Source organism: Abrus precatorius, unplaced genomic scaffold (assembly GCF_003935025.1).
Source record: "Abrus precatorius isolate BTA unplaced genomic scaffold, Abrus_2018 Scaffold11, whole genome shotgun sequence".
In the NCBI taxonomy this organism is placed as follows: Eukaryota; Viridiplantae; Streptophyta; class Magnoliopsida; order Fabales; family Fabaceae; genus Abrus; species Abrus precatorius.
Genome location: NW_020874303.1, coordinates 8,078,672 through 8,101,145, shown reverse-complemented (window position 1 = coordinate 8,101,145; position 22,474 = coordinate 8,078,672). Strand labels below are relative to the sequence as shown.

The 22,474-nt window shown below is 26.9% G+C and overlaps 1 protein-coding gene across 1 annotated transcript; it reads left to right on the top strand.

Annotated features, from left to right (window-relative positions):
- The first annotated feature begins 8,688 nt into the window (after nt 1–8,688).
- On the top strand, nt 8,689–10,583 carry LOC113855257. The gene is made up of 2 exons (XM_027486816.1): nt 8,689–9,127; nt 9,710–10,583. Exons 1-2 carry the CDS (start codon nt 8,835–8,837, stop codon nt 10,197–10,199), a joined length of 783 nt encoding a protein of 260 aa, XP_027342617.1. The 5' UTR covers nt 8,689–8,834; the 3' UTR covers nt 10,200–10,583.
- Nucleotides 10,584–22,474: the final 11,891 nt, after the last annotated feature.

The window sequence follows — 22,474 nt, the reverse complement described above, 5'->3', positions numbered from 1 at the left end:
CAGCAAGGGAGAAAGGAGATTGTTAAGCCATACTGAATAATTCTGCATAGCCTCCTTTGCAAACTATTTAATCATAGTTCTATGAAACACACCCACAATATCTAAATTAACTGATAATCCCCCAAATAGCAAAATGGAGCATTTATCTTCATATGAATTAAGTAGCTACCAGAAATGTAAAACAAACTTTAAACACCAAAATTAGAATGAGATTTGGGGGAGTTAGAAATAATACAAATCTCGTGAAATATTTATCTAGCTGCAAGTTTAAGTAGTAATGTTGAAACTTCCACTCACAATCAGATTTTCTTCCTTGGTATTTCCATTGACTCCATGATGATTACTAATTTAGTTCCCCTGAATCCTTTTTGGTTGTTGGATATGAAAATTCATAATGCAGATGATATGTATGCTGTTAAGCTCAGAATGACATGTTTTGAAAAAATAATACAAATCATAACAGTTGAAACAAGTAATTAAAGTCCCACATTGACTACTAAATAAGAGTTTATAAAGGCTAAAGCAATCCTTACCTTGAGTTAGGTTTAAAGCCCAAATTCAACATGTTATCAAAGCAATCGGATATTGAGCAACCCTTGACTGAAAAAAAAAATTGATTTGATACCAATTGATATGTATATATTCTTTCCTTCGGATTGTATTGTTTAAAACCATAATTAGTGGCTGTAGTTATAGTATATAATATCACAGTGGCTGAGGTATCTTCCTTAAGCATTTCCATAACCACATATTCACATTGCAAAAGCTGAATTTTGAGCTATAGTTCATGGTAAAGATAAGTGCAAAGGAAAGCACACCAGCTGATAAAGATAGATATCAAAGCCTAGTGAGAAAGCTAATCTACCTAACTCACACTAGGCCCGACCTGGGTTTGCTGTGTGAGCTTGGCTAGTTTCTACATGTAAAATCCAATTGAGACCCACACGAAAACTCTGAACAAAATCCTCCACTACCTCAAAGGTACACTGGGCCAAGAGCTCTACTTAAAGAAGAACTCAAACAGATGTATTGAAGCTTAAACAAACTCAGATTGGGCAGCTCTGGCCAAAAATCAACTACAGGATACTGCTCTTTTGTGTGGAGAAACATGACTTGGATAAGCAAAAAACAGTCTACGGTGGCAAGTAGTGCAGAAGCCGAATTCCGAACTATAGTGTGGTATTTATGAAGGAATCTAGCTTTAGTGAATGTTGGATGAAATCAGGTTCTTATCATACACTATGAGGATATTATGTCACAACAAATCTGCTATAAGCATTGCAAAAAACTCAGTCCACCATGATAGCACAAAACATGTGAAGACTAACTTACACTTTACTAAAGCGAAAATTGACCATGATATTTTAAGAGTTGATCATGTTCCGTCATGCAGGCAAACAGCATCAATCTGAGTCTGATAAACATCTACCACCCAAATTGAGGGGGAGTTTGAAGATGAGCACAAAATCATGAACATATCAATCAGATTCATCGGATTCTAATTTGTACAGCTCCTTAGAAATTAATGTATATGGAATATTCCTAGTCATTTCCTTATTTAGGTACACTATAGGGAGAATTATTTCCCTAAATTTCAAGCCTAGATTTAGATTAGTGCACACTTTTATCCCCTTGTATTCTAATTATACCTCTTTTGTATCCTTGTTTTAAAGGAGAGAAATATGCATTATATTTCCGCAGGAAGTTCAGAAACATACGTAAGGTGCTGCTCCCTAGACCATGCACTCAACACAAGTTGTATGTCTCAACAAGAGTTGTAATTAAATGTGATGGAAATATGCCATACTACAGGAAATTCAAGCATTTGTTTTATTAAGTACTTGACAAACCTTATTGAATGCCACAAATGCCAGAGTCTGCACAAATAGACAAAATGGAAAATCCTGTGCAAAAGCAGAAGACAAGAACCTACTGAACCAAAAATTGTGGCAAAAAGGAGATAAGCTTTTCCACCACTGAAGTATCATGCCCATAACGAAGATATATGTGATAGAAATAGATTGAGAAGTTGTGCCTTGGATCTGTACGAGTAAGATGGTACAACAGTGCAAATATCTAATGTTTTATACCTTTTAAGGAAGAGGCTTTCTTTGGTGTACCAACAGCAAGCCCATCAATCAAATGTAAGACTCAAAATAAAATTTTCAAACTGATACTAAAATATGAAAACAAGAAAAAAAATTGAAAACCAGGTGAACTAACCCCCCAATATACTAAAAGGTTTCCCAGTACCATTCCTTTTTTGCGAGGCTACACCTCAAAAAAATTAAGGTCATGAGTCCCACTAACACAAAATGATAAATAGGTGCAGATCTGAGAATGAAACAGAAACTAAGTAGGATGAGAATTTTAAAGATTCTTAGTAGGGCTGTGTATTTCTATGTGACATCGCTTTCATTCTCAGTTGTTTCGGTTTTTATTTAAATAAAAGGTTGTTAAACCAATAAGGAAAATTTTCAATTATAATTATTGAAAACATGGCCCAAAGCAAAGTAAATTTTATGTCTAACAGTTGTAATACACAAGATCATAATGATTATGATATACATATACAAGAAATTAAATAAATAATTAAAGGATTCAACATGAATCATACATGTGTGACATAACAGTACTTAAAGTTATAATTGAAAGCAACATTAAAATGCATTAATATTAATTAAAATACTTTCAATCACATAATAAAGTACTTAATTCTCATATATGTTCCTATCCTTGGTCCTCTGGAGGTTCTTGGCCATAAGACTCTTGGGTAATAGTCTACTTATCAAGATCGAGCTCGTTCTTATACAGGATTTGTCAGGTTTACTTTCCCCAACGCTCCTACTGACTTATTCCCCTTAACTATTTATCCGGGGCTAGCCTAAGTGATATAGGACTTTCTTATAACTTTCAATCATCTTAAACTTTCATAACTTTCATATTGTGTCTCACATATCTCTTTGAAATTTTACAATTTATCCATAATTCTTACAAAATATGTGTAGCATAACAGATCATATTTGCTTTCCAATGAATACTGCCAGCTATCAAACAATCATTCACATATCATAGCAAATAAATAAACAAAAACTTTAAATTCATAATTCTTTCCTTAAAGCGATAAATTTTGCCTTGTTTTATTTTTATTATGTTTATTACTATATGACTTCAATAGACCTGAATTTTTTATATATTGAAGCCCTATTTGTGTATTTTCTAACCTAATTGGTCCCATTCATTTTTGACAAATACAACTCAAGATTTTTATTTTCTATTATGACCTGTCCTGTAATTAGCCAGAACAACACTAAAAAATGTTAAAATCCACCAAAATTTGAATTCTAAGTATATGACTGTGAAATTTATGTCATTTTAAAATTAAGAAATCAAAATTTAATATCCAAAAAGTTTCATTTCATTTGGTTAAATAGAATTCAAGCTATAAGGTTCTAAAATTGGTTATTATAGGTTGCTCTGTTTCTGACTCAATAGCACTAGGGGTAACTTTGGAAAAATTTTGGGAACCGGTCAAAATGAATTGGACTGTGAAATTTTTATGGTATAAACTATTATATCTTAGCTTTTTAACAAATTTTATTTCACCTCAATCCAAGTTATGTGGAACGAGTTATGTCTTACGCAAGCTAACTTGCCCAAAATCAAAATCTGAAACTTAACTTCAAAAATTCATAACTAATTCTATACTAATCCAATTGCTTAATAATTTATATGTATAGAAAGCTCTGGATGTCTAGTTTAAGTTTAAAATATTTTAATAATATTTAAATCTTAAATAATTGGTCGACATAGTATATTTGTACCGAAATCTTAGAAAATTCTGTTTTCAGACTTGCTGTTTTCTTTCTCTTCTTTGTTTTTTTACTTGATCTACCTTCAAATTAACCCAAACCACCATTAATCCAATTACACATCACAAAAAAAACACCACATATATCATGTATTAAAATATTTAAAACATGAAATAGATAGGTACACAAATCCATATAAGCATATCAACATAGATAGGACCCTACCTCCTTTGAGCACAAATTTGATTCCAAAGATGTTTCTAAGTTGCAAGTGTAGGTGAGCTTGATAGAAAAGCTTATGGAGGTAAGAAAAGGAGAAAGATGGAGAAGAGAATGAGGGAGAGAAGTGATCAATTTTATAAAGAGATGAGAGAAAGAAAAATATCCAAGTGGCCATGATGAATGGAGTTACTTAGCAAATTTTGATTGGTTCATAAATTTTGTGGTCTCAAATGAGCCATAAGGTGGATTATAAACCATTGGATTAAGGTGTCGTGAATGGCTTCTCCACTGTTAGATCTAGGACAAATAATATTATTTTATTCTGTAATTTAAATTACTGAAACTATACCTGTCTCTCTCCTAAAAGGAAATTCTACTATAAATTTTTAATTCTAGTCTACCTAATTAACATAGATTTAAATTCTAATAAATATTCAATTAGTGTCTTATTAACCTTATTCATGTAAATTAATCAAGAAAATCAATTAATAGCATAAAACAGACATTTAAAATTTTGGATGTTACAACAAACACTTTATATATATATATATATATATATCGAGACTAAAAATAAAAAATAAATAAAACTTTAAATTGAGTCATTGGACTTATATCTTTCAAAATCAGTAAGAATAAGATAAGTGATGAGCTTCAAATAAGAAAAGGTCCAACATAAGATATATTTCATGTGCTAATGCTTTTTGGTCTCTCTTAGCTTTTGACCTTGTCATTGACCTACTTATGTCTACAAGTAGATCTTGGACCTTTTCTGGATACGTGAGTTCTTCTATGGGCCTAAGCTTAAACTTTGCCTTGGGCCTAGATATCCTCATCATTATATTTTTAGTTTAAATTTTATACAAATTTAGTTTTTCATTTTATTTTAATTAATTAGATTATTTTATTTTTAAAATTTAGCATATTATTTCTTCCTGTCAATTTTCTTGTGCTTAAAGTTTTTAAAATCTCATTTTGTACTTAATTGAAGAAAGATCAACGCCGTCCAAGGCACTTTGAAGTTTGTGTTCACATATAAATTACCATTGATTTTAAATTTTCAATTCCGTTGTAGTTGCGTAATGGAAAAACAAAACTGTACTAATTAATTGTTTTAAACTTTCTTAATTAAAATTCACCAGTCAAAATATAAATAATCTAAAATCTTCTCTCTCTTAAAATTCTAATCCCACATCTTATAATTATTTTCAAAATTTATTAATTCCCAATATTTTTTTTACTTATAAAAGTTTATTATTTCATATCTCCAATTCATCACAATTCCTAAATTAGAAAAAAAAAAAAACATTTTGAGCATTTTAAGTAAAAAAAAATTAACGGTAGAATCGAATTTGCTTAATTTTTTTTAGAAAAGAGATTTAATTGGTTAAAAAAAAACTTGAGTGACCAAAATTGTGTACAACCAGTTTTAGTCTTTAACATAGAAGTCTTAAATTTTGATGTTATAAAGATGTTAGATTTGGTTTCTTTATACTTACGTGATGACTTTTTTCATTTTAATTTCTATATGAAAACTGTATACTTTATTTTGGTACTAAGATGGAAAAAAATTGACGTTTCAGTCTCTATACCCAACATATTATTTTATTTTGGTTTTTATATAAAAATTCTAACACTATTATATTTTGGACAGACGGTTCCAATTATCAAAATTTGCTTTTCAGATAAAGCCTAAAATAAAAATATATTAAATATAAAAACTTAACCTAATTATATTGTTTTCTCGTTATTTCTGGTCATCATTTTATGGTTAGGAAAGATGACATTTATATATATATATATATACAAACAAACAAACAAAATACTCTTAGGTATTTTTTTTTTTAATTTTAGAAATATATTTTAAGAATATGTGTATATGAAAAGACAAAAATAAAAAATATATAATATCATATTTAGTATTAATTTATTACACCCACTTTAACCTACAAGAGAAACAAGAGATGCTAAAGCATAGGGTATCAAGAAAAGGAATGTGCTCCCTCACTTAGAAAGAATATCCATTTCAGAATTCCATTTGGAAGGAATCTCTTTGTATTTTTGTCATTTCATTTTCAATACTATATATGAGCCTTATGCCCTTATCCAATACCCTTCAATCCAAGACACACCATGCTTACCCATGTTCTAGATCTTCGTTTCCCCTTGTGAACAGCATAGCAATTTCGTTCTTCGATTAGAATCACTTCTTGGTGATTTTTCGATCATGATAGCAGTGAAAAACAAAAATGAAATATTTTAATTTTCATTTCCAAGCACAAAAGTATGGTCAATAGGAAGAAAATTTCCACCTCTGAATAGGAGAGAGTGCACAACACCTACATGAGTTGCACATGTGAAAATATTATGGACAGTCTCTTCATGAATAATTTTTATGAATCATGCTAATGAGTGTTCTATGAGCACTGGTTACTGAAGTAAAAATATAAATATTCTGTTTGAAAATGTTATATGAATATTTGAAAGAATTTAAAGAGATATTATAGAAATGAGTTATGATTTTATTATTTTTTAAAAAATTATTTCAGTTTATTAGAGAGACAATAAAAATCTGAGTCTTTAAGGTATGTTTGTATTTTTAAAAAGAGTTTTCTCTTTTTAAAAACTAAAAATACGTATATCTTTAATTTTTAAAAAGAAAAAATTCTTTTTAAAAATATAAACACACATGCTCTTAATAGTTTAATAGTTGAAGTTCGAAACAACCTGTTTGTGTCTTTCTCTTTTGATTTTTTGTTTTGCATTTTTATTCTTTATTAAAAACAAATCTTCTATAATTTAAGTTTTAGGGGAAATGATTCGGACATAGAAATCTATTATTTCTTCTCTTTATCTAAACTTACGTTTAATAAATAATAACACATATACGTTTACCACGTGTAGTATTAATCAACCTCTTTTAAAATGTATTAATAAAATAATTGTCCACTATATGAAAGTAGTTTGTTAAACGTGTATTTGTCAAATTAATCACAAACTTTGTGAATCACGTTTGCAGATTTTGAGATGTCTTGTTAGGTTTAGCTCATTTGGCTGCCTAACTTTTCTTGCTACCATATTAATTTGTACGACGTGTTATTATTATATGTTAAACTACATATGATGCATGTGCTTACATTTAAAAAAGGTTTAATTATATGCTTAGATTTCATACTTTAATTTTTAATTTAGTTGTTCATATGTAATGGTTTTTATGATTTTTTAATTGATTAATTTTAAGTCTTTTGTCCAAAATTTTTTTTAATAATTAAAAAGTACACTAAAACATAACTTATTATTCATTTAAATAAATTAATGTTAAATATTTAAATAAAATAAAATATGTAAAGTATAATCAAAGTCAAATATTTTTTATTTTTATACAAGTATTTTTTTCAAATTTGTACAAATCAATGGCATACATCTATTATATTTTCTATTACTTATTGAATAAAATCATGAAATGAAAAACTTAATTTAAATAGTTGAAAGTTTATAAGAATTAAATGTAAATAATTAAAATTTCCCGTAAACTAAAGTAAGGAAAGTAGGAAACTAAGTACATTTAAGCCTTTAAATAAACAAATACAAAACTTTGAATGTCTAGGGTTATAGAGATATTAGGCAAGTCTTAATTCAACTACATTCATTTACATTCATTGGATTATTTATCATAAAATTTGATTTTTATTCATTTCATTGTTTAGTATTGAGAAATATAATAAGGCTTAAAAGATAACAAAAAAACTAGTATGTAAAGCATGCGTACTAATAATAAATTATTAGACTGATAAGTATACAACTTAATAGTTTTATTTATTTTACAAAAATAGTTAATATTTATTTACAATAATAAATTTGTAATCAATGAAGATTGGATTTATCTAAAAAAATTATTCTTTCACAAAGTAATGAATCATGACTCAACTCTCCCCTGAAAAACATATTAATATTTAGTATTTAATTGTATTTTGAATAAAATTATTTTGTATGAAAGATATCTACTAGAATGGAAAAAAATAATCACAACTTTGTAAGATAACTCCGAAAAAGTTTCACCAATATGTATACATCAATGCATACTAATATGTATGATTTTTTCCTTGACTATCCTTGATTAGTTTGATACCTACATGCAGATGATTTTCTATATATATATATATATATAATAACATTCCAATTTTATTATGTTAAATTTAAAGTAATTTTTGGACAATAATTATGTAGCACCAATCAAGGACATCCATGAAGGGTTATCAATATATGGAGGCCAGATGGTAACTAACAAAAATTCAGTGATACAAGTGATGAACAGAAATTTACAGAACGAGATGCTGTCAAATCGGAGAAATATAAAATATATTAATTATTCTGAAGTCAATCTGGTTCTTTTTATATGAAAATTCATTCTTAAAATTTTAACTCTCAATTTACGGGGATTTCTTGTATAATATTTGCCCCCTTCAATTTTGTGCTTTTCATGAAAAGATTTATTCCCAATTTGAAGGAAAATATTATAAAATGCAAGGTGCAAAATGCAAAAATGGCAATGTTTGTGTCCTTTCATACAAAAAATTTCATGGTAACGTTCGAAGCCACTCACACACAAAACAAAACAAAGTTAAACAACAACCTCAATTTGCTTCAGCACCAGAGAGTCACGGACACAAAACAGAACAAGCAGCAGACACAAATATCCTCTCTCTCTCTCTCTCTCTCTCTCTCTCTCTAACACACACACACACACACGATAGAGAGTAATGAAAAGCTAATTTAGATGTAAACCATTAAGCAATAAAGGGCATGGCTTTTGTTCTACCCAACCTCCAACATTCTCTCTTAACTCAATCCAAACCCAAAGAGAAACCCATTCATCAAGCTCTTTCACCGCCAAAACCCACTTCTCAGTTTCCAATATCTTCTTCCACTTCTTCTTGTTGTCTCCAAAGTTCCACTGCACAAGTTGCACACGTTAACACACCACAAGAAAAGCAGCCAAAAGATGAATTCTATCTCAACCTTGGCCTTGCTGTGAGGACCCTTCGTGAGGACCTTCCTTTGATCTTCATCAAAGACCTCGATTATGACATTTATAGGTATCTTTCTCTTCTTTGTACTGTTGCTTTTACTTCCGTGCAAAAAAATTGATACAATATCTATGCTGCTACTATCCTCTGTTGGGTATAATAGAAAAAAAAATTGAATTGAAGAGAGAGTAGAAAGAGATTTTCCTTAATTTAAAATTTAAAATTATTTTATTTTTTCTTCAACTAAATAAAAGAAAATAAATTGTTATCTGCATTTTTTTTCTTTTTTTTTTTTGTTTTATATCCAAACAAAATATTAGGTTAAAATTCTCATTTTATCTTGATAACTATTATATTGTATGAAAATGTTGAGTTTAAGTAAAAATATTATATAAAAGAAACATTTATCACTATTTTATAATTAAACATGATATATGTGTTCTTTTAAATAAAAAATTATGCTTAAAGGGTAAGCTAACAAAACTTTCTCTTTACTTTAACTAAAATTGGCTGTGATACGTGGAATAAAATGCCATTTTAATTGAAAATTTGTAGCATCAGTAATTATATCCAAGTTTTATCCTTCGCTTTTTATTTTTTTTAAATGTTTAAAGTTTTAAGAAAGTTTTCATTGGAATTTGATCATTTCAGGGATGACATAACGTTCATGGATCCCTTGAACAAATTTACTGGGATTGAAAAGTACAAATTGATCTTCTGGGCACTTAGGTTTCATGGAAAAATTTTGTTTCGTGAGATAGCACTTGATGTGTACAGGGTGTGGCAACCTTCGGAGAATGTCATATTGATTAGGTGGAACCTTAGGGGTGTGCCACGTGTCCCTTGGGAGACTAAAGGGGAATTTCAGGGCACTTCGAGGTACAAATTGGATAGAAATGGCAAAATTTATGAACACAAAGTTGATAACTTGGCATTCAATTTTCCACAGAATATCAAAGCAGTTTCAGTTTTAGATTTGGTTACTGCATCTGCATGCCCTGCAAGTCCAAATCCCACATTTTTGTGGGGTCATGTTGATTCCTACTCTTCTTCATGGATAGCTTTTTACAAGGCAGTTAAGGACACAGTGGTTCAAGAAGAGGCTTTGCTACCACAAGATGGTCTAGCTACATGTTCATAGCTATGTATTAGTCATCTGTTTCATATGTTACTATTATGTGTACAATATAGTTTAATAGGTTAGGTATAATGAGTTGCTACATTGCATAAAATGGTTATTCTTCAAGGACAAGAGTGTATATAGATAGGCAAGGATGAAGAAGAGTTCTACTTGCTCACTCTGTTGTTGGAGGAAATGGAGATTTCTATGTTTGGTGAGCTTTATACAGATTACATATATCTATATTCAGGCTTCTATAATTAATTTTAATTTATATTTTCTTCAATTCTGTTACAGAGTTGTTTTTTGTCATTTTTTCTCATAATTGTTGAACTATATGGATCTCACTTTTTAAACTTTAAAGATTCTATAATATGTTTAAGAATTGTACTATAGTTTTACCCTGTAATTTTATTCATCTCATATTGGTTTACTATATAGCCAATTTTTAATTCAAATGTTTGAAGCTCAACTCATGACTTAAATATTTCCAATTTCCTTTGGACTATTGTTGGTCAGTTACAGCACCTGATTTCAGATTCCACTTGATATATAAAACACATAAACAGTCCTTTCACGTGTTTGAACTCTTATACCAATTTTTACAATCTGACAGTAAGTTTAATTTATTTGGCATTGATATAACCTAAAGCAGTATCCACATTTTTTCAATTCAGTTATACAGAATATCAATGATTTGTATGTTTTTATCTCACTGGACAATATAGTGTTAGAACAAAGAACTGTTTGTTATTTTTCATCCTAGAAGGTCTAAACTACCTACTTTGCAACCCATGATAGTCATTTTGATTCTTGAACTTTTCCATCAACTTTAAATAAGTCCGTCCCTATATGTAAAGTCTCCACTCAGGTCCTCAAACTATCAAACAGTCAATCATATTGTTGAATACCTGAGAGGACCCTATTTTATTTTTTTAAAAAAAGGACTAATTTGAATCTTTTGAGAAAGTTCAAGGCCATAAATGGTTATTTACTTGTGACAAAATTAACACGTTCAATTGGGAATCCAAACATAACAACAACTCATTCTCTAACAAATTTTTTATTGCTGAAATTTATTGAAAACTACCAAAAAAAGAAAATATTATGTTGGTATTAGAGCATTTCACTAGGTCTCACAAAGTTAATTGGTATTAGAACATTTTACCAGGTTTATTCATCATGTGTTGAAATTTGTTGAAGACTATCTATAAAAATGCTCCATAGCAATTGATATAAACCTTGCATTTGGAATAGATGGCATGAGTTCGCTATCACTAAGAAAATGCCAAATTGGTAAGACATGTCTAAGAAGAGATGCATAGTCCTCAAAACTCAGAAATTTTATGCTTACAAGTTCCAATATTCTTCTTGCTTCTTTTCCCAGAATTTGTTTTCCTGCAATTACTGAAAAGTTGCCTACCTTGTAACTTCTAAGGCAATAATCCAATTTTCTGCCTTGGACCTCACAGTTTAAAAGGGAAAAAAGTCATTAAATGTAAAACCTTGTTCTGTATATTTCTTATCATATTCAAAATTATTCGCCATTTAATTCAACCAAGTAAAAATTCAAGTAATGTCTAAAGTACCTCCAATTGTACGTCTCAATTTTATATTAATAAACCCAATAATATTGATGTGTCATCAATATACTTGGAACATGTTATATACCCATAACATTACAGTAACTTTGCATGGTTGGTTAGTGGTTACCCTCAACAGAGCTTCATCAATTTGGGTGAGAAACTGCAAAACAATGCTACTTTGGCTGATGTATATTTTGTTTTATGGCTGCTCTCCTCAACAGTTGAAGTTATCCTCTTTTTCCATCATATGAAATGAAACCAATGCAAGAACATTCTTAGGAAGAGACTGAGGTAGATTATATATAAAAATAACACATTGTGGCCCATTCAGGCCTTGGTGTTATTAGCAGCACACTCTAACCAATTGAGCTAATAGGCCTTATTAACTAATTATGAACAATTAAATATATCCCTAATTTATATAGAGTTCAGTTTCCATGGTTCGAAGATTTTTAAACCTGTATATGACAAACGCTAGTAAGATTTCCTTGAATCATTTTACTGAAAAACTAGGAATTAAATATCATAAAATATGATCACCCTCTTGCACGAATCTTTTGAATATTTTATTTCTCCAGAAACAAATAACACTATGGAGTGAAAATTCAATTTATTTAACAAAAATATCAATTAATAGCATTAGCATCTGTTTTAAGATTGATTTTAAGTACTTAAAATAATTTTTTAATTAAAAATACTATTGCATTAAAAATTATAATAAATAATTTTTTAATAGAAACTTACCATTTAAAGCAAAATTAGTAGAAAAAGGCTGACATTAATATTTTTAAAAAATAAATTTTATTATTTTAAAGTCAATTTTATTGATGGAGGTTAGCATGAGTTAACAAGGTAAGTGACTTATGAGTGAGTGACTATTTTTAAACTATTAGATGTATTTTAAATTTTATAAACGATTCAAATCTTTTACCTATAATTTAACAATATAAGTTTACATATTTATCATTTAGTCCTTCATAAAAATTTTTTTTGAACCTTCAAAATATTTTTTTTTGTAGTTTCAAAACCTATTACTATCTTTTGTCTTCAAAACTCTGTATTTTTCTCTCTTCTCTTATATGTATCTTGGATCTTCTAACCTTATTATTTTAAGAAAGTATGCATTAAGATGTGCATTTAAATGCAATTTAAATACATAATAAAAAATTACTTTTAAATCAATAGAATGTTGAATGTTATGTTAGATCTTTAGATTTCTTCACAAATCCTATTTATGAAGTTAATAATTTTTAGAATTAAAACTTTTACATCCATTCTTAGAGTCTCAATTCATCATAAAAATAAGTTTTTGTATTAATACATTATTCAATGCCCTTTTAGATCATTCTCATGTTCTTTTTGTATAATGGTCATTTTTGCATTGCACAAATTCTGCAACATTTGCTTAAACTGAGTTTTTTCGCTTAAGCGAAAGTGATCGAAAAAAATAACTCACTCGCTTAAGCGAAACATAATTCGCATAAGTCACGAAATACAACATAATAATAGCTTAAGCGAATATATGTTAAATTTATTTAGCTTAAGCGAATTAAGCAAAAAATTTAAATACTTCCTTGTCTAAATTTAGCTTAAGCAGATAACTCTGACTTAGCAAAAATTGTAGCGTAATAAATTCTATACATTTTTCTAGGTTAACAAAATATCCTTAGTCATTATTCCTATTCTGATCAAATTAAAATAATAATTTTTAAAATAATTGGGATGAATATATGATGTTTTCAAATAGGAAACCTTTACATTTGAAAGTATAACAGTGCAAAGAAAAAATAGTTATGTAGGTTTAAGATTTATGGTAGATGTGAGAAATGGGTTTGCATATTATTAAGGAGGAGAAATAATAAGGAGTTGAAATAGAAGAAAGAGAGATTGAATAAAGTTTCTACAACAATATTCGAAAAGTGGATTATGTGACTTCATTAGATCTCTTGCCTTGAATTTCTCTTTTTAAACTTCAATTAAGTAAATTTCAATCACAGCCACTCAATTTTATGGTTGAACTTTACACAGGAAACACAAAACAAAATATTAAACGTCTTTAAAAATAAAGATGAGAGTGAGTTTGAGAGAATATGATACAGTTTCACGTAAATAAACAATTATGTTCTTTCTTAACCTTAAAAAAATATGTTAAAAAAATCTATTTTAAATATTTAAGAGATTGAAATACTTTATTTATCAGCCACTTTCTTTACTTTCTCAACGTAGCATTCATCTTATAGTATAAATATAATTTAATTATACAAAATGTATAAACATACATTTATTTTTAAAATATGTTTTATTTGCCTTTGCAACAAGTTCCTTTCTCTATAAAAAGATATTAACTATAAATTTTTACACAAAATATAAAAAGAACTAGTATAATAATAAAAAAATCTTAAAATATTTATAGAAATTATTAAAATTTAATACATTATAAAAAGAGAGGCTATATGAAATAAAAAACTAATTTTAGAAAATATTTAAAGAAATAAAAATGAAGAACTAAATTAAAAGCAAAATTATATCATTTTATTATTAAAAAATATAAAATTAAAATTTTAACATATCTTTTTAAATTGAGTGTTTAAGAAATATAATAATTTTTATTAAAGAATCTTAAATATTAAAATATATTTAAAATAATAAGATATTATAAATATATTTAAATTTTACAAAATGTAAAATATACATTTATTCTTAAAATAATTTTTTTATATTTTCACCTAATTCATTTCTCAACCAAAAATATTAACCATCAATTGTTATTTAAAATATTAAAAAATAAAAATGTCCAAAATTATTTAAAAAATATGTAAAAATTATAAAAAATATATATTTAAATTTAATATATTATTAACAGAGAAGTCATATAAAATCAAAAATAAATTTTATGATTCATGTTTGAAAAAAATTAAAAATGAAAAATGTTTGAAAAAAAAATTAAAAATGAAGAACTAAGTTAAAACTAATTTTTTTCATTTTATTTATGGATTATATAACATTAAAATTAACAACCTTTTATTGTGACATATAAGAATAAATTTATATTTAAGTAAAAAAATTTAACTAATAATATCTGAATGTATGTTTAAAAAGAAATTTTAATATATCTTTTTAACTTAAGTATTTAAGAATAATAATAACTTATTTATTATAAAATCTTAAATATTAAAAAATATTTTAAATAATAAGCTACTATAAGTATATTTTAGTTGTACAAATGTGAAAAAATATATTTATTTTTACAATATCTTTTATTTATCTTTGCACCCAATTCTAACTTAAAATCTTAACCTCTGAATTTTTACCACAAATATAGAAAAAATTGTAAAGCTATATTATATATATATATATATATATATATATATATAATTAAAAAAATGTTTAAAATTAATATATCATTAATAGAGGTGCCATATGAAATGAAAAATAAATTTTGAGAGACATGTTTGAAAAAAAAAACTAAATAAAAAAGGGAAAATTTAGCATTTTATTAATGAAAAATATTAAATAAAAATAATATATTTATATCGACACATATAAAAATAAATTTATATATTTTTAGTTATTATAAATATATTTTAATTGTACATAATGTAATAATATTTTAAAAATATTTGTGTGTTATTCTTTGCACTCAATTCCTCTTTCATCCTAAAATAAGAACCAAGAAAATTTACACAAAATATAAAATAAAAAAAAATTATTAAAAAATATATAACTAATTATAAAAAATTTTAAAAAATAATAAATTATTATTAGGTAGATCATATGAAATAAAGAATAAATTTTAGGAGACATGTTTAAAAAAATAAAAAAGAAGAAGTAAATTAATAATTTTATCAATTTATTATTAAAAAACATAAAATTTAAATTAATAACATTTTATTGAGACTTATGATGATCTTTTCATTTGAATGTATGTTTAAAAATAAATTTTTGTAATATTTTTTAACTTAATTATTTAAGAAATATGATGATCTTTTATTTATAGAATCTTAAATACTAAAAGTTATTTAAAATATTAATATATTATAAATATATTTTAATTATAAAAATGTAAAAATATATATTATTTTTAAAATATCTTTTATTTTGCCTTTGCAACAACCAACAAGTTCCTTTATCGATAAAAAATATTAACTATAAATTCTTACACAAAATATAAGAAAACTAGTAAAATAATAAAAGTTCTTAAAAATATATATTAAAAGAACTGGTAAATTTTAAGAGACATGTTTAAAAAAAATAAATAAAAAAGTTAATTAAAAAGAAAAGTTTATCATTTTATTATTAAAAAATATAAAATTAAAATTTATAATTTTTTATTGAGACAAAAGAACAAAATTTATATTGAAGTAAGAAATATTAACTAATTACTATTTGAATGTTTAATTAAAAATAAATTTTTAACATATCTTTTTAACTTAAGTATTTAATAAATATTAGACTTTTTTTTATAAAATCTTATATATTAAAAATATTAAAATTTTATAAATATATTAATTATAAAAATGCTAAAACATATATTTATTTTTAAAATATTTTTTTGTTTGTTTTTACATTTAATTTCTTTCTCTATCAAAAGTATTAAACATAAATTTTTACACAATATATAAAAAGAAAATACTATACAAAATTCTTTACATATATATATATATATATATATAAAAGAGACTATAAAAAATTTTGAAATATAATTTTTTTTTGTTGGTGTCTACAGTAATAGAATAAAACAACAAGGAGTATTTGACCGTTGGAACATGTTTCCCTCTCGTATAGTAATTCAGTCCCGCTCCAAGTCCAGAGCCCGTGCACAACGCAGTAGAAGCCTCAAACTCAAGAACCGTGAAGTAGCATAATATATATGCCTTTCAGACTCCACAAGTGCACGCTCCTAACTTCCAAAGAAGGTAACCATTGCAGAACCCTTCTGCTAGTTTCTTTTGCAGTCTTGAAATTAACCTGTTTGCATGCATATTTCCAAAAGATACCTTGTCATTAAGGCTTTTGAAATTAAACTTAGTTGCTTGACAGCTAATTCTAAGTCTGCAACCTGCAAGCCTTCCCTTTTTTTATCCAATGGTTCTTTGCTTCAAGGTTTCATTGTGATTGCAGGTGGCAGGAGAAGTCATATCTTGGAATCACTAGACATCCTTGTTTTCATTTTAGTTGAAACCATTCTTGAAATGGAATAACAATCTTAGATGTGCAATTGTGCCATTGCAAGAATGATTGCTTTTATATGGAGGGAGCATTTGCAGCAGGGAAAAGAGGTTTTTGAAATTATGTACCCAGGTAATTTGATTTAGTTGCATTATTATCTGTCATATGCAACATTCTGGTTTTGAGTTAATGAACTTTATGTTATTATCTAAGTATTTTTTTTTTGTAATCTACTTTGCTTCCATTTTCAGTAGTCAACATGTTATAATGCCTATATATTTACTCATTGTTTCTACATTTTGCTTTTCGTTGCTACTCATGCTGGAATTTTTGAGCGCACAGTTTGAGTTGTTGAGACATAAAACCCTTGAGTTTTTTTTATAAATTTTTTCATGTGAATTAATGTTTTGCGGTTACTAGGGAAGTGACATTTTGGTTGTAAGAATACTGATGTTTTTTGTGTGATTTATGCATATATGAGAAAAGAAAGTCTACAAAAGTGTGCAATACAATGAAAAAAAAAATAGAAGATACAAAGTTGATGCAAATAGAGTGAAAGGTTGAATGTAACTTAGTATGATCTTTATGAACTTAGCTCATCATCTTATATCCTCTAATCTTCTTTGATTAGCTAAATTCATCCATATTATCCACCTTGACCCTAATCCCATTACATTACAACCTTAACAAAAGTCCTCATGTGTTTTCATGTGCATAGGCGGTGGAGATCTTAGAATATTATCAAGCCTATGGTAGTGGATCTTAATATGAGATGGCAAATGAGAGCAAACATTGTCCTTAAACACTCGAGAGTGAGAGTGAAACACTAACTCTGGAAAGGAATGTGATTTGGGTTTATTTTTTTCCATTTGAAGCTACTGCACATTTCATTTTTGTAAGCGATTCAAGTTGGATTCAAGAAATCACTGTGTAAGGTGTTGTCAATGTGTGATTTGTGTGACACTTGCTTGAATTTGTGGATCTAATACTAGCTGGTCTTCTGTATAAGAAAGTTGGAAACATGGAATTTCATTGCAAATGTAGCTCCTATGTTATTTTATGATATAATCTTGTTGATTTGGAAAGGCTAATGTAGTGCGTATAAAATATGTATTACAAATTAAAGAACCTGTTATAGAAGGAAAAGAACAAGTGAGTAATCAAACTAAAATGAAATATGAATTTTTGATTGCACAATAAATGCTTATGGAGTGATTTAGTTTAGTTGCTGTTAGCATAACACAGTAAACTGAAAATTGATAAATGAGTAATGTTAGCTTTGTTAGCATAACACAGTAAACTGAAAATTGATAAAAGAATAAAATCAATAAAGACCCCTGACGGTCTTAAGAAAAGAAAGTCATGCAGATTTGACATGTTCTGGTTTATTATATTATGTCAGCATTTGTTGATACTTTCTCATTTCCTTGGAGGAAAAAGAAGCAGCCTTGTGTTATTCAACGTTAAATGCATAAACTGTTTGGGATACAATTATTTGATTCCCATTATAAATTATCTTATTCACAACCTGATTTTCAAAGAGGTGCAATTTGATGATGTGCAATAGTCTGTTTTCACATTCAATTTCTGGACCACTCTGTAGACTCATTTAGCTGGTGCTGATATAAAACATATTACATTTCATTTTTCTTATTATTACAGGCTTTTGTCAGATTTTTTTCTTAATATTTCCATATTTACTGGTTTCATGCTAATTTTTTCAGGGAAGGATATGCACTGTTATCCAAATTTTTCTTGTACAAATCAAATAAGTTCCTACATATTTACTGCACCTGGGTAGATATTTGTCATTAATTTATTATATACTTTAAATAACATTATTCAGCTCATACTGTGACATTCTCTATTTTCTTTTTCTAAAATAATATTTGATTCTATACTTAGTTATTCATAAATATTTAATATTATGTTGAACCTCCGTCTACAGAATATTGTTGAACTTGTTGAATCAAATGAAAGGAAGTTATCAGTTTGACATTGCTTGATTGCACCATATTATGACGATGATTATTGTTCCATCATTTGTTGATGCTTTCTCATTTCCTTGCAGAAAAATGAAGCAGCCTTGTGTTATTCAAAGTTAAATGCATAAACTGTTTGGGTTAGAATTCCCATAGCATTATTTGATTCCCATTATAAATTATCTTATTCACAACCTGATTTTCAAAGAGGTGCGATTTGATGATGTGCAATAGTGTGTTTTCACAACTAATTGCATTTCCCATAATCTCTCAACCGATAAGCTTCATACACCGTTGGACGCTGTTGTTCAAGCACCTGTTTGAATGTCTGCTTTTGGTTGTCTCAAAATCTATCCAAGTATTAGGGATAACTTTTAGGAAATATGACATGATTGTTTTGTTAATATCTAAGTTTCTTTTATAATTTACTTTGTTGCCACTTTAATAGTCGTTATGTGATAATATTTACTCTATCCTTCAGGTGATGGTACAAAGGGCATAAGTATTCAAATTTTTAGACTTGTGATATTAAAGAAATTTCTGTTTTTTTTTTTTTTTTTTGTGGATTTTAAGTGACCATTTTCTCTGCAATAAGTTCAAATTAATGTGTTTTTACTTTTTAGATAATGAATATGCTGAATGGTTTTCCAAGGATTACACTAGGCAGTTGTTTTGGTGATGGTACAAAAGGCAGAAGTATTCAAATTTTTAGACTTCGGATATTAAGAAATTTCTGTTTTTTTTTTTTTCTGTAATAAATTCAACTTAATGTGTTTTTACTTTTTAGATAATGAATATGCTGAATGGTTTTCCAAGGATAGGCAGTTGTTATGATATGATACATATCTAAATTGCAGATTTACTTGTGGGATATTTTATCTATTATATTCTAAAGCTACGGAAGGTTCCTGAAAATCTCTGCAACTATTCTGTCATGACGTGGCTCTTTAATCCATTTACCTTCACCATTGGGACACGTGGGAATTGTGAACCCCTTGTTTGTGCCATGATATTGTGGATCATTATCTGTCTTATGAAAGGTATGGCTCTGCTTCTGTATTGGCTTAAACTGATGGTGTTGTAAACTTGTAATAGTAATGTTCAGTTTATCTTTTTTTTTTTTTTTTTTTTTTAAATCTGTAATCTTCTCTGAAGTTGTAAAAAGTGTACTAGTAGTTGTACATAATCAGTTGGTGGTCTTCTTCCTTGCAAGATAAAGTGAAAATCATTTTTTAGGAATATATTTTACAATTTACATTCTGTATTGCACTGTACTGTGGAGAATTCATCAAAATTAATTTTCCATCCTTACTTTTTTCCATATTTTTACCAAGCAACAACCACTGTAAAGAAAAACCTTTTCATTTTGATATCTGTTTGTTAATTTTATCTCCTACCAGTACCAAGCATTCTGAAAGGTCAAAACTCTAGTTTAATATGAGATATTCTTTGTTACCCTCTGTTTTATGAGGGCACTGGTACACTTAGGCTGAGCAAGTAGTGGCTAATTATCAGCTATGTATCTTATTTAATTTAAATACATACAAGAAAAGAAAAAGAACTTGGGCATATTTATCATTTTGTGTTAGTGGGACTCATGACCTTAATTTTTATGAGGTGTAGCCTCGCAAAAAAGGAATGGTACTGGAGAAACCTTTTAGTATATGGGGGGTTAGTTTATCTGGTTTTCAATTTTTTTTCTTTTTTTCATTTTAGTATCAGTTTGAAAAATTTATTGAGTCTTACATTTGATTGATGGGCTTGCTGTTGGTACACCAAAAAAGGCCTCTTCCTTAAAAGGTATAAAACATTAGATATTTGCACTGTTGTACCATCTTACTCGTACAGAGCAAGGCACAACTTGTCTATCTATTTCTATCACATATATCTTCGTTATGGGCATGATACTTCAGTGGTGGAAAAGCTTATCTCCTTTTTGCCACAATTTTTGGTTCAGTTGGTTCTTGTCTTCTGCTTTTGCACAGGATTTGCCATTTTATCTATTTGTGCAGACTCTGGCATTTGTGGCATTCAATAAGGTTTGTCAAGTATTTAATAAAACAAATGCTTAAATTTCCTGTAGTATGGCATATTTCCATTACATTTAATTAAAGTTCTTATATATAGATTCAGTAAAGTAGATTGCATATTTCAAGCATAATCTTATCTGTATTGGAGCTCCTTTTGGTAATGATCCTTTAAGTCAAGATGCTTATATTTTAGCAGATCTGATTTCTGTGTATTGTGCAGGTGATTACAGCACAGTATTTTTCATTATTGTTTTGGCATATGAATGAAGGATTTTTCTCAGTTTGGTTTTGGAAGTGTTTGTAGAAATTCTAATTGTGTTCTTTCACATGTTTATCTTTGATTTGAATTTGTCTTACATTCTTATTTATTAAGCTTTGTATTTACTATTCAATCTCTTTACACTTTGACCATTTAAGATTGAGTGCAAAAGTAACATTTTTTAGAGTTTTCCAATCTTTAATGAATAATTTAGGAACAATAATGAAAAATAATTTGAAACAAAATTTTTAATATATCTTTTTAACTTAAGTATTTAAGAATAATAATAATTTATTTATTATAAAATCTTAAATATTAAAAAATATTTTAAATAATAAGCTACTATAAGTATATTTTAATTGTACAAATGTGAAAATATATATTTATTTTTACAATATTTTTTATTTATCTTTGCACCCAATTCCTTTCTCAACTTAAAATCTTAACCTTTAAATTTTTACCACAAATATAGAAAAATTGTAAAACTATATAAAATATTATTATATATATAATTAAAAAAATGTTTAAAAATAATATATCATTAATAGAGGTGCCATATGAAATGAAAAATAAATTTTAAGAGAGATGTTTGAAAAAAAAAACTAAACAAAAAAGGAAACTTTATCATTTTATTAATGAAAAATATTAAATAAAAATAATATATTTATATCGACACATATAAAAATAAATTTATATATTTTTAGTTATTATAAATATATTTTAATTGTACATAATGTAATAATATTTTAAAAATATTTTTGTGTTATTCTTTGCACTCAATTCCTCTTTCATCCTAAAATAGGAACCAAGAAAATTTACACAAAATATAAAATAATAAAAAATTATTAAAAATATAGAACTAATTATAAATTTTTTTAAAAAATAATAAGTTATTATTAGGTAGATCATATGAAATAAAGAATAAATTTTAGGAGACAAGTTTAAAAAAATAAAAAAGAAGAAATAAATTAATAATTTTATCAATTTATTATTAAAAAACATAAAATTTAAATTAATAACATTTTATTGAGACATATGATGAACTTTTTATTTGAATGTATGTTTAAAAATAAATTTTTGTAATATTTTTTAACTTAATTATTTAAGAAATATGATGATCTTTTCATTATAGAATCTTAAATACTAAAAGTTATTTAAAATATTAATATATTATAAATATATTTTAATTAAAAAATATATATTATTTTTAAAATATCTTTTATTTTGCCTTTGCAACAAGTTCCTTTATCATAAAAAATATTAACTATAA